The sequence below is a fragment of the Echiichthys vipera genome (assembly GCF_963691815.1).
Source record: "Echiichthys vipera genome assembly, chromosome: X".
Classification (NCBI taxonomy): Eukaryota; Metazoa; Chordata; class Actinopteri; order Perciformes; family Trachinidae; genus Echiichthys; species Echiichthys vipera.
In genome coordinates this window covers 33557593-33583275 of record NC_139825.1, presented here as the reverse complement: position 1 = coordinate 33583275, position 25683 = coordinate 33557593, and the positions used below count along the sequence as shown (strand labels likewise).

The 25683-nt window shown below is 41.3% G+C and overlaps 1 protein-coding gene across 1 annotated transcript; it reads left to right on the top strand.

Moving 5' to 3' along the window:
* The first annotated feature begins 385 nt into the window (after positions 1 to 385).
* LOC310965313 (vitamin D3 receptor B) lies at positions 386 to 22214 on the top strand. Its single transcript, XM_083938832.1, has 10 exons — positions 386 to 822; positions 1108 to 1182; positions 13855 to 14002; positions 14941 to 15071; positions 16199 to 16395; positions 16552 to 16651; positions 17348 to 17528; positions 19365 to 19516; positions 21174 to 21290; positions 21861 to 22214. Exons 3-10 carry the CDS (start codon positions 13857 to 13859, stop codon positions 22112 to 22114), a joined length of 1278 nt encoding a protein of 425 aa, XP_083794958.1. The 5' UTR covers positions 386 to 822; positions 1108 to 1182; positions 13855 to 13856; the 3' UTR covers positions 22115 to 22214.
* The last annotated feature ends 3469 nt before the right edge of the window (positions 22215 to 25683 follow it).

Genomic DNA, 25683 nt, shown 5'->3' with positions numbered 1-25683 from the left:
ACACCGCGCCGTGTCTAATGTTAGCGCGGTAATCCCACACACCGTGTGACCACTGATTCAGAGATTAGAGGCAAAACGATGTTGCTTTAAACCTCACGCGGTCAAAGTTGTTTACCTCTCCGTTACCTCTGACGTCACGACACACCCCTGTTTGAGGGGGCGGCTCCCCGTCTAATCGGCACCGAAGTCGACCAATCAGAGCCGAGCTGGGCCGAAATTTCCCCAATCACAACACAGGAGACATGCCGAGCCCCCCTGTGATTGGCTACCAGAGGGGCTGGGGGGGAAATCCCTCTTTCCCCGTAGAGGTCCTGGAGAGGGGGCGGTGCATAGCAAAAACTAATGGCCATCTATTTGGGTCCTGAAGAAGGAGGGGTGTTTCACGTCGGACCACCGTAGGTGTGATTGAGTTTTCTTCATGTAAGTGCGTACGCGTCAGTGAAACACATTTTGCGTCTTCACCATTTTTTCGTTGCATGTTTGTCGGCCGCGGTCCCTGCACGGTTAGTAAGCTGGCTGAACTTGGCGCCGCGTTTTAGGGTTAAAGGAGCCAGCTAGCCACGCTAACGTTAGCTCCCACCAGCGCCGCCGCTGCTGCTGTGAGCCGACGTCTGGAAGGGCGTACGAGTTTGACGTTTTCTCCCCCAAAGTCTCCTCTAATTTTTTTGAGTTTTAGTGCAACGCGGTCCCCTCTCTCCTCAAAGCTAACACACCAGTCAACATGGAGGGGACGCACTTTGCCAGAGCATGAACACGACGACCCACGGCCACCAAAGAGGATTAAAAAGCAACTCGGTCTTGATGGGGAAAAGTTGAGCTGAGGTATGAAACTCGCAAGCACAGGAGAAATGCTAAAATCAGGACTTGTTGTAATGCATGTTGCTCAATACTACAGGAGAAACATGTTTATCCCAGTTTTAAGTATGTTGTTTTGTCAGCGTGTTTGCTTCCGTAGTTGCCTCAGTGCTATATGATCACAAGTGAGTGTGTATGTTGGCTGTTGAAAGTAACTCGGTGTTACATAAACAGAGCTACTGCAGGTCAGGTACGAGGATATAGGCCCACTCAGTGACTTGCGACATGCCATTTTGCTTTTGTATTGAACAGGATTAACAACTTGGGATAAACAGAAGAACGGTTTCAAGTCTTTACCTATTGTACAAGGGCATGCGAAAGCCGCAGGTGAGATATGTTTCTTTTGCTTTCAAAGTCATACCTGATACCAGATGACGCACCGTGAAATTGTTTGTTAACATGTAATTAAGTCCCAACTTAAGTTGCTTTTAAGTTACACTTGTTTTTGCACAGATTTCCTCACATGGGCTCAGTTTTATGATTTGGCAACTTTGATGCTTAAAATAAAAACATTCACCCTCATCATACACAATAAATCTCTTAAACATTAGGCAGAAAGTAATGCACAGACTATTATTCATGTTGCCATCAAGAAGACTGTGATATCAGTTTATTGAAGAATGAATTGGAATTGAAAATGTGCAAACTTTGGTTAATTTGTGACCTAAATCAGTGACTCTCCGTAAACCAATCTATCTTTCCTGCCACATGCCATCACACTGTACAATAACAGTTACGCTGTTCATAACAACACAATCACAAGCACCGTATAGGTTTTTCTCATAATCTGTCCACTGCACCTTATCTTATATTATGTTCACATTTGCACTACAATTAAACTGCTTATTTATACATTTTATTTTTTATATTGTTTTTTTTTATACATTACTGTTTTGATGTTTCTGTGTGTAATACTGCTGTTACACAATTTCCCAGCTTAGGATCAATAAAGTATTTCTATTCAGAGGTCTGACTTGAAGGGATGTGTATTGAAATATGCACAAATTAAAATGATTGCCCCTATTTAGCGAATACTGTATGATGTTTTTATCTAAATGAGAATATTACATCATACAGCTATTCCCTCTGTAAATAAATAACAGAGCATCAAATTGGCACCATTTACCAGCTTGTAAAATATGCAAGTGGCTAGTAGATTCGTTTCATTAGCAGTCACAAAAACAAAACAATGCGTGTTCAACATTCCTGATTTATTAATATTAATTACTAGCTAGTAAGTCAACTTAAATAACCCAGTGTATCATCAACTCACATGTGTATTGTGTTGATAACACACAATAAAAACGCGATAAGCTGCAGTGATCTATAATCAGGGCAGAATTCAGGTAACTTGCCACCTACAGCAATTTATCTCAGCATGGAAGGAGTTCTCTCTCACTTTCACAAACACACACACACAGTTGCTTGGTGGAATAATTTCTTTTTAATCCTTAACCACGCACTTCCTCATCATGGAGAACTGGCAAGGCTGATAATGACATCATTAATTACTATGAGCGCCTTGTTTTTCTTGCATCTGATATTTAAACAGCCTCCAGCTCCTCTCTCTCTCCTGCTCATCACTTCAAAGTAAATCTGAACAGGACCAAATACAGCGAACAGCAAGGGGTACATAGTCCTACCCAGTTTCCCAGTGAGTGTGGTGCTATAATTCTCACACCTATCCATTTCTGTTTATGAAACAGTTTGACTCTTGAAAAGTAGCAGGCAGGATGTTGTTTTTATGTCAGCTGCTTCAACGCCTGTTTCAGAAAAATGACTGGTATATTTTCTCAAGAGATCAATGGTCACAAATGTTCTGAAATTATATGATGTGGACATTTATGAGATAACCTATTATTTGGGACAGAACGGGAGACTCAACCCAAATAAGGACCACATAAGTTTCAGCTTTTAAATCACTTTCAATTTGTTTTTCAGTGGAACTGAGTGCTGACATGCAACGAGAAGATAAGGGCTCTGTTGGTGTCTTTGTTGACTTTAACTGTGGCAGGTTGTTCATGGAGCTGTGTGCTGTGGTGATGGTACAGTCCATTAGGTCTCCTGTACAGTGAGATACCCCGCCCCCAACCCCCTTTCGTGACTACAGTAATTGGTCGCTTCCTCTCACATGTAACCCTATAGAAAGAAAGAGGCCGCTGTACTTTACTGTAAAGAGCCACTTGTATGTTGCTCTGTACATACGTGCTGTTTACCACATATGTTCAGTTGCCTGTGAGACTAATGAAGTGTTAAGTTACCCCTAATGTCTTTACGTCCTCAATTACCTTCTGTGGTTAATGGTTTCTAGGCCAAACACATCACACAGGTCATATTTGTTGTTATATATGGAGTACACATCATGTGGAAAATATTTTCCATATAAGTTGCTGTTTGATATCTAATGAAGTGTATATCCAGAATGCCCTTTTAAAATTATTTTCACTTTATAAACAGGATTGTGGCTGACATTTTTGTATAGAAATTTTTCACCTTTTCAAAAGTTTTCTGTCGTTTCTTATACTTCCTCAAAGAGATACAGCATTTTATAGAGGTTATATAACTTTGACTTGTGGGCTAAGCGCATTTGCACCCACCTCACCCACATGTTGGTTGCCTGTCCGGTTCTGTCCAGTTGGCTCTATGCGAGCACGGCTCTGTGTGCTTGAGAATGCGCATTCTCTGTCAAATTCAGCATAGACATAAACAGGACTTTCGGTGTGTGTTTGAGTGGGCCTCTCCCTGCCTCTTCTCTTTCCCCTCTCCAGAGTCCAGCAAGAGGCCCAGCATAAGGGGGCACGCTGCCGTCACTGCCTCTCTCTCTTGCCTTGTAGGCCAGCACTGGGGCCTGGGCAGGGGGGGAGTGGTGCGGAGACCATAGGGTTGGACATGTGACCCCCCACCCCTTCCACCCCAGTTTAGCCCATCCTGTGTGGGGCACAGGTCACCTTGTCATGTGCTATTACTGCTGCTGTAACATGCTCCCTGTAATCGCAGGAAAATAGCATGAGATAGACCCTTGGAGGTTGCAGGAGGGAGAATGAGAGAGAGAATGAAAGAGAGAGAGGGGGAAACGAAGGTACAGGACCGGACTAGTCTGCTCAGCCAGTTGTTTAGCTGCATTACAGACTCAGTTTGTCTTCTTTGTTGTTGGTCCACATTGTCTCTCGTTGTCCATTGTTCTCGTCCCTCTATTTGTTCTCCCCATGTATTGTTTTTTTTCCCGGAGGCAATTTCTAGAAATCATGCATGTGTGAATTAAACTAATTCTGTCACAAATCCCAGATCATGTTTTCTTTTAATTGTACTTGTATTCTTCACTACTACTATCCTCCTCCTTTTTAAATTTCCATTTTCAATCTCTTGCCTGCCGTTACTGTGAGCCTAGATGTACGTCTATGTGAGAATTACAAGCCCATGTATTTCCATTGTGGCTCTCTCTGCAGGCCGGGTCATTCCAGATCTGATTTGTTTTATGTCTCTCCTGTACTCATAGTGACCCAGCCAGAGGTATGCAGTAAAACACATCGCCTTATGTTTTCTCCTTTCTCCCTCCAACCCTTCTCCCTGTCTTCTCTTTCGCTCCCTCGCTCTCTCTCTTTTTCCCTTTAAGAGAAACTTTTGGCAGCATGGAACAATTTCAGAACCATTTGTGGGATTGCGTCATGTGATGTATACAGAGGATGCTCATTGGGCTGTCAGACAGGGCCTCCTTCTCCCACTCAGGCGTTCCACAGCAACCCCTCTCTTTCCTCCAGTGCTGTTATAGGTCTGGATGTGATTCCGACTCTGACTCTTATGTGTTGGGATGTGGTCTGTAAGCTCATTGCTGACATTCTTGGGACGTGATGCCAGAGGTTTTTTATTTCCCGCTTTCCCCTTTCTCTTCTGCACGCCTGTGTGCAGTTAAAACGATCCCTCCTTGAAATGCTGTCTGGATCATCCTCTTTACCCACTTTGTTATATCTTGCCCTGTCCTCAATCACATTTCATTTCAACACCCAGGCACTAATGGCACCACTTAATTAGTTTTGTTAGATGGTGGGCTTTGGTGGAGGGTGGGTTTTTTAATCACTTAATATTGACTTTGATGAAAGTTAATCTAACATCTGGGCTGCAGTCCAAATCCTTTTTACAGCTGAGGTCTCACTTATGTTTTTTCTGTAAGTAGCAGGGCACCTGACAAAGAAAACCAATGGCCACTTTCCTGTTTGGTAATCACATACTTGGACAGTGGTGCAGCTTGAAATGAAATGGCAAATAGAACAGAAGGAAATAAGCTTCCTTATGAGTGGTATTGGACTCCTGCCATGGAACACCTTGGTACTTATCCCTGTATGAATATCACACAGCAGCTCAAACTGCAGCAGTAATACACATATTCATGAATTACTATATTCTAAGGACTATGCTCATTGTGCAACATCATCGGCATGAAGTGTTACTATTTCTCATATTAGCACTTAACAAGTCTCTACTCTCTCTCCCCCTCAGGTTCACGCCATCTGTAGCCCAGACTTAATTTTGCACTAATTGACGTCTAACGTCAAGTCATTAGCAGGTGCAAGTTATGCACATGCATTTGAGACTCTTAAATGCAGATGTTGCAAACAATTTACACTGATAGATGTAACACAGGTTTTGTCATTTCATGTGAACTTTGGTGGGATATTCATTCAACTCCACCAGATTTAAAATTGACCAGGTGTTCAGGAATAAATATTTAATCTATGGGCTTTTTATGTAGTATAAGTTATGCTCAGGTTAGGAAATATATTCTGTTATATGATGAGTGGTTTTTCAGACATGTTTATCTTCATTTAGGACAGACCACCAAGAACACTTAAAATTGATGTCTTATTAAATGTACAGCATTTATGCTTCTGCAGACAGACTGTCATGTCTTTAAATCCAACCCGGGACTGTTTCTAACATAAGTCCCTGGATCATGAGACACATGCGTGTCATTTCAGCCATGATGTGAATAAATCAAAAGAGGAAAAGATGAGTCACTGCTTCACTGCATGCTAAGTAGCACTTGTTCTCCCTCCGTTAGTTTGTTGGGTAAAAAGAAAGGGAAACTCCCTTTCCTTTCCTCCAGATACACCACCAAAATTAGGGTAATTTCTTTATTTTGCAGCTTTCACCACCCAGTTGAAATGACAAGCTAGAGTCAGTTTGCGGTAGTACGCATAATTACAGCAGGCCTCATCTCTTGCTCATCGACCACTGCCGCGGTGTTGCTAAGACTCCCAAACCCCAGGCGTCCAGTGCACATTTCCCTTCTTTTATCCCTTGATTTATTGGATAGAGTCCATCAATTGCAGCAAAAGATACTTATTTTACATTATGTGATCAATTCTTCTCTCAACCTTTATCTGAAAAGAACTGTCATATTGTCAGTACTTTTATAAGTGCAGTTAATCGATTAGTGAAAGAACAAAAAATAAACCGGCAACCATTTTTGGCATCGAATAATAAAAGAGAAACATTTACTAGTTTTTCGCCTTTTTCAGTTTTGTATCGCTGTAATTGAATATTTGAGTTTTGGGTTCTTCATCAGACAAAATAAAACCCCCAAAATGTAATTAATTACCTGGGCAAGCGCACTGCCCTTTTCATTACAGCATGGTTTATGAACGTGTAGCTGATTGGGCAGACCCTCTGACACACCCACCACACAGTGCACAGCTTCAACATACCCCCCCTGGTCTTCATTGTTATTACTTCTTGGGTAAGCAGGCTGATGCGCTTGTGGTCACAATATAGCCATTGTACTGTGCGTCTTTTAAGTCATACATTGACAGAGAGGAACATATTAATGCTTGGTTTGATCCCTGTCTGTTATTCCAGCTAGATTATAACTGAAAATGTCCTGGGAAATTATCTTTAGAAAAGAGTGGGAACCATGCAAGTGAGTAAGTCTTTAAGGCTTAAAGAGACATGCATGAAGATTAAATATATCAACACCAGTCTTTATCAGAATTACAATTTAGTAGGCCAGGCAACAGATTTTCACTGTCACAATGGGCAAGTGTACATACACACACGCACACAAAGAACATGCAACACCAAAATCAGCTCCTTGATGTGAAAAAGGGGAGTAAAGTACCACTAACAAAGATAAATCGCACAAAAATGTGATTTCTACATGAATAGCAAATAGCTTTTTCCCCTGATACTTCTCAAGATGAGTAGCTGTCAGAGATGAGACATTTATTTATATTTAGCCAGTAATTGAAGTGGCTTATGACTGTATTTTTAGAAACTTCTTTATAGATAACAAAACCGGACCGTTTGTGATGATTGCTTCTCTCTAGGCCACCGCTCCTCGTACTATTTATCCCTCACATTCGCAACAGCCAGCAGGGTAAGCCTTGTGACATAGAAAGTCCCTGCGACAAAGAGGTCACCCCTCCCCTATTCACTGTATCTATGTAATATAGCCATATCTGTTTTTACTTCATCTCACAGCTCCCCTCCACCTCACCCCTCTCTGGCCTGCTCCTCCCGTGCATCCCTGTCTCCTCCTACTACTCCCACTGTCACTGCTCCCCCGTGGGCTGGCACTTCCTCTCTCTGGCTGCAAAAAGCCATACAGAGGCCAGTAGATGAGAGGTCATCTGAATTATATGTGCAGTGAGGTGTAATGGACACATAAGCAGAGTGAAAACATGCCTACCATGTGACACACTCGATAACAGGGTGAGAAGTATTTGTAATCCAAAGAAATTTGGTGCAACAAAACAGTTGCTTTATATTTAAGAGACGTCCACTGTAATTCAATTCAATATTGCCGTGAATAACTAGCATTTTTGTACTTGCTACCTAGTATGTAGTGGTTTAAGTACACAGCTTTGAAATCACTCATTCACTCATGTACACTGTTACTACTGCTTTGAGGGAGAGATTTGTCTCAACTGGTGTAAGCTTATTCCTTCTCATACTAGTCATGTGGATAAGATGAGCTACCTTAACGACCCTCAGTAGTGCTCCACTTCACATGGAATATGTGTACCTTTTACATTACATCCACACAGAATATGTCCATGTGTCTTCTATATACTTAAAGCTATTTGACAAAGACATATGTCACAATCAACAGCAACTTCTAACGTGTCCCTGTTTAAGTTAATTTTATGTCCCAAGATTGTAGTCATGATATACATAATAACATAACCGTCACATGAAATTTTTATTAATGCAAGTTAAATATCAACTCTTAATTTAAAAAAACTAATGTTAATGTGATAGTTATATTATATCTGCAATAAAGACCAACTCTGAGTATAGAAGAAGTCAAGAATGCTAATAATTACAGTAATTAAAGTCACAAGTAAATTTTTATTTTTCTGTATTAATGTCCACTGCATCTACAGAAGTGTGAATATTAACCACATTAGACTGATTAAAAGTGCTTTGTTTTGAAATGCAAAGACAACAATAGAGACTACAGTTGTTTGTATGTTGTGCAGCCATGTCAATGTTGAATCCACGTCAGAACGGAAACATGCATGTGTAGAGAGGCATTTTGAACGTCAATCTCCAAAAGGAGCAAAAACAGCTCCAGCTACTTTGTGTTTTCTGGTGAATTTCCTGTTAAAAATCAATAATCACATTTAAATAATTAGCAAATACATGAAAGTTGGCTAGTTATTTTTAATTAGGGGTGTCACAATTTCAATTCTAATTTCGAAAGTCTTTTGAAATGACATTTCATTTTCAATTATCAAAATCAAATGCAGGATTGGTGATTCCCACATTTTAAATAAGCGCGCACTCACACTGGTCGCCCGTACCGCGCCCCAGGCTTTAGGGTACTTGTCCCCCCCTCCCTCTCCCCCCGCTGGCCAGCCCCCCCGCTGGCCAGGCCCGTTTGTACTCACACTGCCTGGGCCTCGCGCAAATGCTTTTTGCCTGTCCATACGTCATCACGCCGTAACACGTCACACGCCTCTCCACCTCCGCATCACACCAACGTGAACGTGGGGGTCAATTTAGGGCGCAGTCACACTGTTCATCCGTGCCGTGCACCAGGACGTTTCCAGGCTAAAGTCTAGTTTATTTGACCAGTGTGAGTGCAAGCTCCTAGGAGCGGTACGCTTGCCGTCCACGGCCCATCTGGGAGAGGTGGGCTTTTGTAAAGCATTATTGCACATGAACGAGCCAAGCACTACGGCCTACGGCGGTTCTGAGGTAATTTTATGTGCGCCTGTTCGGACATAGAAAGAAAAGGCGGACCATGCGCGGACATTTAACAACAACAACAATGGCGGCGAAAGGTTCACATTGGTGTGATGCGGAGGTGGAGTGTTTACTGCAGATTTGGTCTGATGAAAATATTCAAAACCAGTCGACAAGACGCACAAAAACTCTGAGGTCTATGGAAAGATTTGTAAACAAAGCGACGCATCGCGATGACGTCATCAATGCGTGTGACGTGTTACGGTGTGATGACATATGGACAGGCAAGAAGCAGTCGCCGAGGCCCAGGCAGTGTGAGTACAAACGAGTCTGGCCAGTGGGGGGAGAGGGAGAGGGGACAAGTACCCTAAAGCGCGGGGCACGGTATGGGCGGACAGTGTGAGTGCGCCCTAATACATGCTTAACTTGTTAGCACTTGGCCTTTGAATGTTCTCATTTGTCCAGGTCATCGTTATCCCCAAAGCAATTTCAGTCAAAAGCAACTGGACTTGATAATTTGTCTAGGAAGAAGTTTCAAAGCAACGAGGAATGCAAAGATCTCTACATTGGAGAAACAAAACAACCACTGCATAAACGCATGGCCCAACACAGGAGAGCTAACTCCTCAGGCCTGGACTCTGCTATCCATTTACATCTCAAGGAGAAAGCCCACTCCTTTGATGACAACAATGTCTACATCCTGGACAGAGAGGACAGATGGTTTGAAAGAGGAATAAAAGAAGCCATCTATGCAAAAGTGGAAAAACCCTTTACCATTTATCCCTTCCCAGGAGATTCAACAATCTAACCTCAAAGAACAACTGTTCACAAATGGCCTCCTGTGACTCCAACGACTGTTGTTATGACCCAATAGAGCACAAACGAAGTCAAAACGTACTTCCCAACAACGACTGTCACTCTAACAACGGTCGTTGGCACTTGAAACACAAAGGTTTCCAGTGACATCATCGCCCTTGTGAGAGGTTTAATACCTGGATTTCCACACCAGATAGTTGGACCAGTCCCAGCCTGGTCAGATGCGTACATGAACTGATGAAGATGAGAGGTGAAACATCTTCCTAGACAAATAACCAAGTCCAGTTGCTTTTGACTGAAATTGCATTGGGGATGTTAGCACTTGCTTAAAAAGTTTGTTTTGGAGAAAAATGTTTTGGAAAAGGTTAATATGATGGCCTGGAATAGTAAAACAGCCATTGAAACATCTCAAACCCCCTCTGAAGCATAGTGCATTTCTCTCTGTCTCTCTATGCTCAGTATGTTTTTTGAAATCATATTTCTGCCAAAACTGCGGAGAGCAACAAATATGTTTACCACCTGAGAAGTTTCTGGACCCAGCAGGTTGGAGTTCAACACTTTCTCCAAAAGTTGCTGGACGTCGAGTTCTTAAATAAATTCAGTCGGTTGTAGCGCACAGTACTGTCCCTCCTGCTGCAACGCAGTATTCACAACACATGACTGTTATTCTCTAATTGGTATGGGAGTGTAGTTACAATCTACAAGCACACTAATTATACTCAACGGTGAAAAATGTATACTTAGCTGCCCGTCAGGGAACAGGGCTCACCCCTATAAGCTAATCAAAAATCACAGTGTTACTGTGTTATCCTCAGGCTTTATGCCAGTGAGACATGAGTAATATCTAACATTATTACTGCAATGGCAGATTTTATTGATGCTGCTGATCGACGTACACACAATATAATTCAAGAGTGAGAAATTCAGTAGAAGCCTAAAGCTTAGAACCTGTTCCCTGGCTTTGCGTGCCTGAGACAGGAATGAGTACAGATCTGGTCTAATAACCTCATGCATTATTTAGCGCTCTCTCAATACTACTGTGCATTTAGCGTAATGGCCTGTCAGGGCTGAATGCAATCACAGAGGACTGACTTCACTGATCAGTTGATGATATGGTATGGTAAATGGGTGTTTTCCCTGTTGGTTCATGAGTGATGAGTGTGAATGCCTGCTGGAATTACTTTGCCTACACCAGTAGAACAAATTTTATGTTTTACAATGGGCTGTGCCATTTATACTGGTCAGTATTGTGTAATATTACATTACATGATAGAAATAACAATTCTTTAGCTATGCCAAAAGACTAATTATATATTGAAACCAGCTGTAGACGCTGCACTTTTTCTGTTGGGTCATAGATGCACTCTGTATGTTGTTTGTGTCACCTCTTCAAACGTTAGCAGGACTCCAGACGTTTTTACCAAACGTTTTTCCTCCTTGAGGACATATAAATTTACCTGACCATGATCAGTGTTCATGGGCCAACTCGTACAACTATTCACACAACAAAGCCAAAAAGTTATGTTTTTAACAGACATATGGGGTTTGGTGCCAATTCTCAAGGGGCCTATAAGACTCTATAATGTCTTGGCTAATTCATTGAATGAGTTCCCATGAAATCAGTTTTTATTAAAGAACCATGATTTTTTTCCCCAGGACTGTTGGAAAATATCCTGTTCCAGTACGCTACAGTTAGGGCTGGGTAATGCTACCCTTTAAGGTGTCAGTCAAAAGAACCCAGTAAGTAATACTGAAACTCCTCCAGTCAAATGATACCTACAGTTAATTCTTTTTGTACCCAGATCAAAAAAAAAATACTATATGTATGGTTAGGCTCGCTGCCAATCAACGCAAGCTTTCTTAATCAATGCGACTTGTTATTGGCCCACTGCTGCAACAGCTACATCCCACACAGTCTTTGGTGTGGTGAATTTGAGCGCATTTAAACCCTTTCAAAATATATTTGTGTAAAAATCATTTAGATGGGTACCCAGCCCTGGCCACAGTTGCAAGCCTCAGTCTTAGCCAGCAGGGTTACTCACACTATGTAGGCTGCATGGAGTGTCAATGTTTGAAATGTAAAATCTGTACTGTGCCCGTTCATGCTATTCATAGCACCTTGATGGCAAGTATTATCATAAGGTAAACAGCCTGGAGGCCTTATCTTGATGTGTCCATGGATGAACTCTATTTTAACACTGTCAGGAAGGAATAAAATTAGTATGATTGATGATTACTTCAGCCTTCGTTCATAACCTTACCTCTGCACACGAGATGTGGGATGTGGATAGTATAAAGAAAAAAAGTTGTGCACTGAGACAGAGCACAGGATATTCTGTCTATTCTGTCTGGAGACAGACTAGTAGGGCTCTTCTTGAGCTCTTTAATAAATATGGATGCCTGTCTTTGAGGTGCTTACCTAAGCTGGAAGTTGGAATTTCCATACACCACTTTTCTTTTTGACGAGTCAAGGCGGAGCAGTCGCTGCAGCTGCACTTGTCGCCATTTTCAGCATGTTTTTGTTGAAGTTGTTTTTTCTTCGTTCTTCTTTAACGGAAGACTAGACCACTTGTAATCTGGTCTGGAAGAATTGTATCCTCTACCTGCGATATTGTAGAAAATCTGTCACCCTTATTTTGGAGTTGATTTAGCACTGAAGAATCTGTTCTTGTTAAATCCGTAGATTGAACCCACTACATTTGTTTTTTTAAAACATGTTTCGGTTTTGTAGCAAAAAATACTGCTCTGCTTAGAGCTTCTTTTTTTTTTACATCAGCTGGCCAAAGCTCATTGTTTCAGGAGCTCAGTGAAAACATTAATAGTCTCAAGTGATTTTCCATCATCCTACGAGTTCCGCTGTGGTCTTTCCAGTCATGTGCATATTTACAGTTTCACTGTACCATAACGTCTGTTGCATCAGATGTTCCTGGTTGAAGCATGTCCCGTTGAGATACAACATGTCAACACACTGGAGGCTTGAGTCAAGGCTGTCCATGATGTCTGCAGCAGTGAGGAATTTAAAAGATCCTGTTTCCGTTCTTCTTTTAAACTTTTGTTGATTGTTTTTACACAAACAGAATTGGGTGTAAAGTCATACTGCTCAAATTCAGTTGTACTAAATAGAAAAAAACAACATGAATAAGAACTCCGTTGTTGCATTTGCAGGAGTATGTGAGACTTTTAGAAGGACCCGTGGTTTTTAATTTGACATGAGTGATGGAGCAATTTGTGAAAACATTTTAAATTATTCAACCAGGCCCTTAAGTCGTTGGCTGTTGACTTGTGAGTTTGTTGAGGTTTGCCTTCCCTTCCCATGGCCCTTCATCTCCTTCTATCATTCGCTTCGTTTTCACTCTACAGTGGAAGCAAAGAAGAGAAAAAGAAAGGAGCTTTGTGAAAAAGACAGTGATTGTTTGTTTACGAGGATGCTAGCCTTGTGGTGACATGTTTTTTTTTCTCCCTCTCACAAGGCTGTTAAGTGAAATAGATACTCGGAGCACTATGTAATCAAATGTAACCCAGAGCCAGCATTTTAAAGCAGAACAAGAGTTTTTCCACTTGATTCATATGGCTCCAGTTCCTTGCCCCGGGGCAAAAACACTAGAGTTGAGTTCAACTCCGAAGGGGAGACTGGGCACTTGAATATATCCTGAAAAACAGGACACTGTTTGGTTGACATGGAGACAGGTGAAAAGAGACGTGTCTCACTTGGTGTAGCATTTTTACAACAACTTTGCAAGAAAAAACATTTCACATTTGAAACATTACTTAATTAAAAAATATTATGATAGAAGGTCATTTTAAATTACTTTTATTATTTTTGCTCTTGCACATCTCGGGAAATGTAACGCTGAACTAATCTAAATTTACTTCAGATGTTAGAAGTTGGCAGCCTAATTCATATTTTTCTTTTTCTTTTTTTCTTATGAGTTATTGAGCAATTGCACAGTTTGTATAACCAGGAGTTGATTTCATTGTCTTTTTTTTCTCTCTCTGTAGTGATGGAGTCCACAGTTGTGAGTACGTCCACTCTGGCCCCCGATGAGTTCGATAGGAACATGCCACGGATCTGCGGCGTGTGTGGTGACAAAGCCACTGGCTTCCACTTCAACGCCATGACCTGTGAGGGCTGCAAGGGTTTTTTCAGGTACACAAATGCATATGGGAGCTTACAGTTTATTTATTTAAATAAATTATATTTTAATAAATATTTATTTAAATCTTTTTTAGTTATTGGATGTACACAAATACACACACACACACGCACATTAAGTAGGGCTTATGTAGAAGCACAATTGCTTATACCACCCTGATGAAAACAAAGAGATGCACATCTACTAACAAGTCATTGACACATGTATACATTAGCATGCAAACACAGGTCTGAACTTGCATTAATAATGGCCACCCACACTCACACATACACTAAATGTAATTACCACCCACAGTTACATAAGAACTCACACAAAACCACTGACAACATCCAAGTTCACACTAATGCCCAGCAGCAGGTAGAGAATACAAATGAGCTCGGTCCTGTAGTTATCGCCTTGGCTGCTGCCTGCTCATTGATACACACATGAGTTTCCAATTTAACTGAAGACAAAACTAGAGCATGTCATGATTGCATGAGCTTGTGTGTGTTTGATGTTTACGCCCATTTACGTCTGTTCCTCTCAGCACTGTTGATGTTTAAAGCGAGAGGATGAAAAAGACGGATGTTTAATAATCTCCTTCCTCATCTCTCAGCTGGCCCTTGTTTGAACTCTCACCCAGCATGCTTATCTGTGTACTCACATCTGTGTATAAATGATCATACACACCGTCCGTCATTGATTAAATCACTTTGCTTTGCGTCACTGTTTGGCAATAATTGTCTTTTACCCCCTTGATTCTTTAGTATTCATCCATATTTATGCTGTTTCTCTCAGTCCCAAGCTATGAAAAATATTTTCCTAGTTCTGCCATGATTATTATTTGTGCACATTGCATATGAATGCTGTTTCAATATTACTTGTTTATAAATTGAGATACATGTGTGTTTGTGTGTTTTAATAGAGTGTAAAATGTATGTCATTTATTTAGGCGCAGTATGAAGCGTAAGGCTGCCTTCACGTGTCCCTTTAATGGCAGTTGCACCATCACCAAGGACAACAGGCGCCACTGCCAGGCATGCCGGCTCAAGCGCTGTGTGGACATTGGCATGATGAAAGAGTGTAAGTATGACAGGTGACCCCTATGGCTTGAGGGCAATATTCTAACATAACATGTATTTAAACAGTGAGTCACCCTTTTGTGTTAAAAGCAAGGTTCTTAGAATTAATTATTTTAAAGTTTTTGACAGTTTTCATGTTTCCCAAACACTTTTGAACATGGATCAAAACTATGTCTTGGACTCATCTAAGACCAAACTCCCATGTAGACAAATTAGATATTAATATAACTTACTGTATATAAATTACATTAAATCTACTTTGCTTGTTGTTTCTTTTTTGGGGGATGGCTAGTAAAGTTTTGGGGGCATACTGTCCCTCTTGTATATATTACGTAATATTTGGACTGGGGTCAGTATCTCTGGGTCGTTGCCCCCATTAGAGTGTTGACATATTCTATTTGAACTTGTGGAGCCTCCCCACATTGTGTATAGAGTTAAGTATACTTCATCTGAAGTTTAAACACCTGCTGTTATGTACAATCTAGCGAGTCCTCTTCTTTCCAAACACTTTTGTTTATTTTGTCTGTAAATAGCAGGTACGTCTTTTTTTTCTTGTTTTCTCCTGAAATATCCGGATATTGTCCCCAGGCCTCTTTTTGAGCAAAGGCCTCTCACTTCCAGCTGTATGTCCTTTCCCCTCAGTGTTTCTGGGAATACCACAAGAGTGGTGGAAGTAACTTTGATTTACTGTACGCAGAGAGGAGCCAGTGGCATTGCTGTTGCAAAAACAGCAGCATGTTGTTGAGACCCAGCTCTCTCTGTCTCTCTCTGTCTCTGTGAGCTAATTCAGTGGTTAGAACAACAAGGAGCGAACAGAGCAAAAACAATGCATTCACTTGTTCATTGCAGCAGGGGTCTCCATATGGACCCGTCCCCTCCCATTCTCTTCCTCCAGAGAATAACAACCCCCTCCACCACCCAACAGCACATTGACATAGTTTTCATCACAATGTAAACACCAATACATACTGAAAAGCTTTAAAAGCTCTTTCTTCCGCACTTGTTCCCCTGCTTTCACCCCACCTGTTTTCTAATTATGTAAACACTGTATTCTCCATTTGTGTGTGTGTGTGTGTGTGTGTGTGATACTCCCTCTCTCTCTTTCTCTCTTTATGCTTGCATCCTCAGTCATTCTGACTGATGAGGAAGTGCAGAGGAAGAAAGATCTGATTCAACGGAGAAAGGATGAGGAAGCACAGCGTGAAGCGGAGAAGGAGGCGCGGCGCCCTCGGCTCAGTGACGAACAGAGTCAGGTCATCGCAACACTGGTAGAGGCGCACCACAAAACATATGATGACTCCTACTCTGACTTCTGCCGCTTCAGGGTTTGTGTCTTAATACATTTATCGTCATTACTGTTGTTTCTTTCAATTCGCGATTTCACGGGACTTCAAACAGAATAGAAATACAGCGGGTGTTGTTGTGATAGTGTTAAAATGGAACAATTCCAGTCTTTATATGTGCCCTTTTTTGCTGCCTAGCCTCCTGTGCGCGAGGGCCCAGTTACACGTAGCGCCAGCAGGGCAGCCTCCCTCCACTCTCTCTCCGATGCCTCCTCTGACTCCTTCAGTCACTCTCCAGGTAAGAGACACACACTATGGACACTTCACTCAAAATCGAGTGACTGTGTGCAGGTTGGGTTACAATGAAACATCCCTGCATTTGTTGTAATTGTCTAGAAACAAATCAGAAACTGAAACCAGGACTAAAAAGGTGTCATCTCGCTGAACTTAAAACACAAAGATACACAACTTTCAGTAGGGAGTGAAATTGGCTCACACATCTTGTAGTTCATCTGTTTGCATGTTGGCGTATATAATCGGTTGCGCTGCTCTACTGAGAATTCAGTGGCAATTCTATGAATAACTTGTTCCTGCCACCGACACCTGACTCCTAGTAGTAAACATCAGTTCATTAATGCATCCATCACTAATGGATGCCTATGGGCAACACCCAGCAGAGAGGAATGACTGAAAACAACCTCAGAGAGCTCAGCGTGCTTCCCATGTTGTCATAGCTGTCATCTAAGCTTTCATCTCACTCCTACTTACCTGTCACTTGTGTATTCTCAGATGATCCTTTCCATCAACAAGCCCTCTCTTTTCCCTGATTTGTTTCAGTTGTCTCGGCACAAAGTCTGTTTATTCATGAGGAATAGTCTGACATTGTCATGCTTTGTGTATGACCACTTTTCCCTCCCTTATTTACTACTTTCTTCTGTCTCCGCTCTTTTTTTGCTTCCTCTTCGCTCTATTGTCTTCAACTTGATCATTGCAGAGTCAGTAGACACCAAAATGAACTTCAACAACCTGCTGATGATGTACCACGAGCAGGGCAGCAGCCCTGACTCCAGTGAGGAGGAGGGCTCCAGCTTCTCCATGCTGCCCCACCTGGCTGACCTGGTCTCCTATAGCATCCAGAAGGTCATTGGCTTTGCCAAGATGATCCCTGGGTTCAGGTATGTGTGTGTGTGTGTGTGTGTGTATGAATGTGGAGAGCATGTTTCTATCAGTCTGCCAATGTTTTGTAACTCTAAATTAGTTGTCAACAACAAATGTTAGCCAGTAAAAAACATGGCTTCTCTCGAGGATTTATATTCTATCTTGAAAAAATATTGTGTTTCTAAATTTGCAATGACCAATATGATGGCAAGAAAGCATGTTTGTTTGCAGAAATAACGACATGTTGCTAATTCAGTCTTGGGCTGTATTGTTTTGCATTCCACTGTGACAGAGGGGTAGAGGAGATGGCACACAGTTCCTCAGCTTCTCTGTATTTAAGTCTTTTCAGAGGACTTACTGTTGATCTGATTTTCTGTTTGCATATAGAATAGACCAGCTCTAGTAAACAAATGCTGGTAAAATAAAATCTTTATCTCAACAAAGATGTATGAGCAGAATTATCACAACTCCCTCCCATGTATTTTGTATTTACATGTCTCTGAGTGACTCTTTACCTAAATGTGTGTCGAAGACTTTGTACACCTACTTGTTTTTCTGCCTGATTAGTCGATATTGTGCCACAGTGATGGCTGTGGTCTAAAGGCCATAGATTACTGATAGACTGTATATTACAGATAGCTGACGCTGTGGAAAATCTTTTTTATGTTGTGTTCACTGGATAAAGTTATACATTTGCCATGGTCATGTTGTTATGTGAAGTTCAGAGTAGGTGATTGTCTAACCTTTTAGAGGAAGACACTCCTTTTAGTACTGAGCAGACAGCTGTCTACCTTGCATGTACACACTCAGGTTTACTATCTCTCTGATCATCTTACAACATTTTTTGAGAGCGTGTGATAGACCTATTACAAAAGACTGTCTTTTGTTTACTAGTTTGAATGGCACAAGGTTGATTCTTAAGAGATATGAAGGAGAATACCGTAACCTTGAAACTAGAAACAGAGTAATATACCTGTGGAATACACAAGCCGGCACATTGTTTGAGACTGTAAAGGCAAAATTACAATGACTGGCCAAGGCCTTTTCATTGTTTTTTCCCCACCTTCCTCACGTTGAAACTGCAGCCTTTCAGCGTGTTTGCCTCTCAGTGTGTTGACAGGGACAAATGCTCAGTGTCTCGGGGGTCAACCCAAAGTCAAGGCTAGAACGAGTTGGGGCCTGTATTTCCTGAAAGATGTCATTCCCACTGGCAGCGAGTGATGGACTTGGTCGGATTACCTTTGGAATGTTTGTCCACTTATGATCTGCTCCCTAAGCTCTGAAAAACAGCCCAGACCTCCCCTGAAGATCTGCAGGTTTCAGCTCATGTCTCCTGCTAGTTCAGTAGTGAGCTTTTATGAACATTTAAAGAAATTTCACAACATTACTACAGTAGATGCAGGATTTTACTGTAACCGCAATGATGCACTTGGCATCAGTTTAGTTCATGTTTATCAAATGAGTTTTCCATACACAGCAACCTCCGTTCTTCACAGCAGGTGGAAGCAAACAGAAGATGATGATTTTGTCTGTTTCCATTTCCAAAGCATGCATGTTTCCTGCAAAACATACATCTGATAAACTTTGAAGACTGTGACTGACCTTGAACCTGTAGTCAGTAGAACCATTGATAAGAAAAATCCTTTGAAATTAATTGCACAACTTTTGAACTGACATATACATGCAGGATGACTACTTGGCTTGCATCTTTACTTGCTTACCTATTGCTTTATCACTGTCCTGTCAAACAAAGCATGACCAGCACTACATGATGAAGGTTATTTGAAGACTATTAGTTCAATAATTTACTATTTGCTGTCCACAAACATAATAAGTGATTTGTTTCCCTCTAGGGAGCTGACTGCAGAGGACCAGATTGCCCTGCTGAAGTCCAGCGCCATTGAGGTTATCATGCTGCGCTCAAATCAGAGCTTCAACCTGGAAGACATGTCTTGGAGCTGCGGTGGGCCTGACTTTAAATACCAGATCAGCGATGTCACCAAAGGTCAGTGTAAACTCTGCCACGTACAATCTGACTGCTGTGAAGACAAGCTAGTGTGTATGCATATGCATGCTCATCGACTCACTTAGCTGAAGAAAAGACACACACATTTACAGTTACACATTTACATTTCTATCTAGTGCCTGAAGGAAGCCGTCTGGCATTAAGATAGTGACCAGATACGTAATTAGTTTGAAAATGTCACTGGCAATTGTGTGTACACACATAGGAAAAGGATGCTAGTGCATAGACTTCTGCAAAACCAGTTTTACATATCCGCAGAGGCCCCTGTGGGCAAGGCTTTCATTGCCTTTCAAACAAGACCCCTCTCTCTCGGATCAACCAAAGAATGTCACTCCTGACCTGCTCACCACACAAAACAACCACTGTCTGGACCAGGAGAAGCAGCACTGTTGTGCTCCTTTTAAAATATCACTCAGTAGTTGAGATGAACATGACTGGAATGCAGATGTGTTTTCTTATGTAGTGATCAATAGTATTAAATTAAAAGAATCCACACAATCCTTCCACACAGGATTTTAAATTCATTCTGTTTCACAGCTGCAGTTCATTAGTAGGTTTTTTTCAGTAATAGTAGTTACAGACATAGTTACTGCTATGTATCGTTAAAAATGTCCAATACAATGCCTGAGTTTCTATACTATCAAACTGATACTTTTTAATACTGCCTTTTGTTAAGTAAGTATTTTTCCAGAAAAATTTAATTATTTAAAAAACAAATAGTTAAAGGCACAATGACCAGGAATTTCCTAAAAAACAAAACAATGTATATACTTATACAAAAGTAATCTCTCTCAATCATCACTGTGACCTGCTCAAAGCATGTGTCGCCGTCTGTATCTGTTTATGGGCCTCAGCTTTTGGGCACTGGGTGTGTAACCCCCAGCCATAGAGTATACCGCTCTCGAGTAGCGAGTATGTGATGCTGCAGTCAGTACGCTCAGCTGGGTTCTGGCCTCCGTGGTCGGGGGACGTGCACTTTTGGTGTCTTTGAGCCAGGGGCCAACTGTGAATGTTATGTTTACAACCCACAACTGAGAAATCCTAATCATTCTGCAATTAAAACATGTCAGTCTTTAACATTGCCTTAACACAATCAACTGTACCTGCACTGTAAGACCAGTGCATGAATAACATGCATTATAAAAGGAAGTCTAAATTAATTTATTAAGTACAACAATGAATTCATTTAAAAAAGAATCTGGCGCTAAAATGTTCAATGCTACAGGCACTATTCAGTCAGTGCTGGAAAAGCATTGAGGTCCAATACACAGCCCCGGCCATAAAATAAGCAAATGGAGGTACAGTCATGATAATCAATGAAAACCTTTGATCAGTATTTATATGGCTTCTCAATTATGCATCTACATAAAAGCAACCCTAGAAATATACATCAATCCATATTAAAATCTGCTGATTTAAAGAAATTCTCAGCTTGTAGTTCTTAAAAACAAAGCTGAGAACGCATAGCATGCAAGGAAATATAAAACCTCAGTCGAGAGAATTCCAACTGACAAAATAAAATATTAATGAGTAAGCGGGATGGTAACATTCCCTGGAGGGCCTTTCTTCTACATTATAGTGTATAGCTGATTATATGTGCTGCACAGACAGTAATGATGTGTTACGTCCTCTGTAGCGGGCCACACTCTGGAGCTATTGGAACCGCTGGTGAAGTTCCAGGTGGGCTTAAAGAAGCTCAACCTGCTGGAGGAGGAACATGTGCTGCTGATGGCCATCTGCTTGCTTTCTCCAGGTACCGTAGGTCTGACTGTGTGTAGGAGGAAACATATAGAGGGTCACGATGAATTGTTTGAGTGATCTTATAGCTTTTATTTTGGCAACAGATCAACTTAAATATTTTAGAGATTATTTGAAACATCTGTCAGTCAACATTAATCACATTAAGGTGGAGGTCTAAGCTGCTTGAGGGGTTTCATGTTCTTGTGAGCAAAAGCCTTTATTTAAACACACACCCGTTGCTTATGGTATGTATCTGCCGTAGATGCAGTGCATATATTATACATGTATTGTTATGCAAGGATGCAAGCATGTGTAACTAAGTGGGTATTTGTATTCCTGTGTGTATAGAAGGCAACTCATTATTCATTAGACTTGCTCTCACTGATCTAAAATTAGAAAGCCACCTGACCAGAACAGTAGGAATACAAACACAGAGGTCATGCAATTTCATTTTGTGGGATAAAACTTCCACGATAAACACAAACATTGTAATCCTGAGTTTCCAAAAAGGTTTCAATTTCAACAGCACATTTCGATCACCTTTTAGCTTGTGTAACAACCGTAACCACCCCTCACTCTGCAGACCGCCCAGGTGTGCAGGATCATGCACGCATTGAAGCCCTCCAAGACCGCCTGTCAGAGACCCTGCAGGCCTACATCCAGCTTCACCACCCAGGAGGACAGCTGCTTTACGCCAAGATGATCCAGAAGCTAGCCGACCTGCGCAGCCTCAACGAGGAGCACTCCAAACAGTACCGCTCACTGTCCTTCCAGCCGGAGCACAGCATGCAGCTCACCCCGTTGGTGTTGGAGGTGTTTGGCAGCGAAGTCTCTTAGAACCTTTGGCTCTCAATGGTGAATTTGGAGTAGGGATGGAAGTGTAGAATAGCAAGCAAGTGGAAGAAATAGGTGTGTGTGTGTGTGTGTGTGTGTGTGTGTGTGTGTGTGTGTGTGTGTGTGTGTGTGTGTGTGTGTGTGTGTGTGTGTGTGTGTGTGTGTGTGTGTGTGTGTGTGTGTGTGTGTGTGTGTGTGTGTGTGTGTGTGTGTGTGTGTGTGTGTGTGTGTGTGTGTGTGTGTGTGTGTGTGTGTGTGTGTGTGTGTGTGTGTGTGTGTGTGTGTGTGTGTGTGTGTGTGTGTGTGTGTGTTCCTGTCTATTGTCTAAATAAGTCTATCTTGGCAGAAAGGCCAAGATTGTAGGGGGGGGAAAGCAGATGTAGAGAGACGTAGTAAAAAAGGACACTTATACATAGAGTACAAATCAAACTTTACATACAACTTCTGCCGATATACAGTGTTTCTGTCTGTATTTAAATCAACAAACCGCTGCTTCAAAAGACTGGACATTTTGTGTGTGTATGTGCATTCACACACCAACACAACATACTCAGTTATTCATTTAGCCATTTAGTTGAGCTACCTCTTTGTTTTACATCACCTATGTGAAACAGTAACATTTACACAGAACCATTTGGATACAGTACAGATGACATTTCCGCTTATCTGTGCAAACGCAGTGCCTGCACATTACTTTGAGCTTTTGATGTTTCAAAACTTTATTATTTTTCTTTGTTTTTCATCTGCTTCTCTCCAAGGCAGCGTATGTATGTATATGACTGTGTATACAATTCAAACACATGCCTTTTTTAGCCTTTTCACCAAAGGTATGGTCAACTACTTTTTCTCAAAAAGCTTCCAGTACCCAAAAATAACCTTGCTGCTTCATGGCTCGTTTCACGCATGCAGCCACTCGACATGCAAGCAAGTAGTCTCACTCACCTCACAGCCAATGAAGGAAACTGTCATTATTTAGGTTTACAGTGCAGAGTGTAGAACATAGTCTGTAATTTAGTGAGGTTTTGGACTTTGGGGTGCCTGGTTTTGAGGTGAGAATTAGCCACTAAATGTGTTAGCTACTTTTACACTGCTAACTGTCAATCAAACCAAGCCTGCATTATGGCTTGTTACTCTCTTTTGAAATTGTTTCTCATTCTTCTTCTCTTTTGTTTAAATGGTTGTTTCCCTGTAAATAGTTAATTACTACCACATGTATCCTAAGCACTGTTATACCACCTTTTACTCAAGCCTATGTATTGATATACAGTATCTATATTATCACAGATTTTAAAGGGCTAAGATGCCAAATCTAACTGGAATAGTAAATCGAGGCCAAAGCAAGGGGCCTGTCTTGTTAATATATAGCTGCATACCATACTTGGAATTGGCATATATACTGATGTAATTGCAATGGATGTTTTTTGTTGTTTTATACGTCATTTCACCTTTAAAAACAATTCCATGAATTGTTCCTCCTTAGTATACGGTGAGCTCGGTGGGCGGAGAGCTTGGGAAGCTGCTTCAGACCTCCCCAGATATCACACCCCTTTCGTTTCTGACAGGGAAGTGGATTTTATAGAATGTCGGAGGGCCTGGCTGTGGATGTGGTGCTCACCTCTACACCCAGGCCCTCCTGTTTGATGATGTATGCTGCGCAGCCCTCTAGTGGCTGCATTGTGTAAATACCAGGTATATATATGTCCGCCGCTGTACATAGGGCTACATAGATATTTCTCAAGGCTAATTTTCTTCAGAAATGTATATGCAAATACAATATTGACCCTTTTCTGATACATTATTACTACGTTCTGAGACACTATGCTCTTTTGTTTTGACTTTGATCATGTTTTTTGGTAAGAATGAGTTAGAAATGGCTTAAACAGGGATTGCTTGTGTATTTGACTCAATCAAATAATTTTTTGTTTAGTGGTGGGTTGATGTATTTGCCTAATTTCAGAGGTTCATTTTGAGAAAGAGGACAAGCTAAACATACTGTGCTGCTCTCTAATATAAGCCATATAGATCACTAAGCTACTTATACACCTGATACATTACAGTGCATCGAAATGATGACTCCAGAGCCTTGGATATCCTCATTATATAATCTTCTAAAGTCATATGCTATTTATCCATGGCATTTGGAAGATAAGCTTGTGTATGAGAGGAACTCGTATGCCTTTTCTCTGTTGTCAGTCATCTTTGGCTTATGCTTCATCAGACAGCATCTAATGGCTTATAAACCAAACTGCCCAGAGAATTAGGTTTAGAGGCCAGTAATGTATGGCTTGCTGCATGTGGGATTATGGTAAAATTTTATGAGATGACATGTTTTTTTATATCAAGACATTTCCCCAAAGAAGTTTTAAGTCAAATTCTAGTCAAGTTCAGATGATTTCACTAAAGCATCTTGGCATAAAAGATGTCATTTGCAGAGATGGCACGAGTCTCAGAAGACGTCGATGAAAACGGTTCCCGTGATTGGCCTGTACAGGCCTCCCATGTCAGAGCGCGAGCAGCCCAGGGTTACTCTGTGATCTTAGAGGAAGATGGTGGGAGAGAGCATGTGTTTGTCGTTGAGCTGGATGTGTTCTCACAACGGCTTTGTGAGAAGTTGTGACAGTTTTTGCTTTAAGTTGTTTAGCCCACATGGTTTGTTTTTGTTTTTTTAAACCTAACCTTAAGTCCATTCTCAGTCATTGTGGCTTTTATTCCAACTCTTCATCAGTCACTGTGACACTCTACAAGCTGACAGGCAGGGTTGGACATGGATATAGCAGAGATAGTTAAATAGTTTTTGGATGATTGCATATTCACGTAATCCTAATGAGTTTGGTTTTCTTTGTGAAAATCATTGGGATTGTGTAGCGTGTGTGTGTATATATTTTATATATACACAAGTCTCCCTACCATGATTGAGCTATAAGGAGTTGATGATTGAGTGTCTTTAGGCAGTACCACTCATATGTATAGTATGTCAGTTTGATGATATATATGATGTGCTTGGTTACTGAACACTGACTTTTGAAGTTTTTGAAAAGTCTCCATGTAGATTTTCTCTGAATACATACTTCTGTATGTAGATATGGGTTTGATTTTAGTTCTATATTGTTTTTGAGATAGAGATGCAGTGTTGATTTGTGTATGTTTAATACAGCGGGAGGTTTGGTGAACATGTAAGTGCCACAGGGAGAGTTCCCTCCACACAAGAACAGGGTAAATGAGAGAGTTGCCCTTGGGGGCTTTAAAAACCAAACAGGAAGAGTCTTGTGGATGTATCATTTAGCTGCCAATTGAACCAGTAGATTTTGGTCAGTACCGCACATCGCCAGGGGAGTTCTCACTTAAGGTTTTATCACCGGACGTGAGCTACCTTTTTCCCTTTCATGACTTGATTAAATGTTGTTTTTTGGACCTTTTCTCCATTTAATTCCTCACACAACATACTGTACATAAGGTAAATATAACTAAATCTAAATTTGGTGCCTCCCTAGACTTTCCTGTTTGGTTTAACCACAGTAGGCTGCTCAAAATTCATACGTTTTTAACTCTGCATTGCGGTGGTGGTTGTTGTT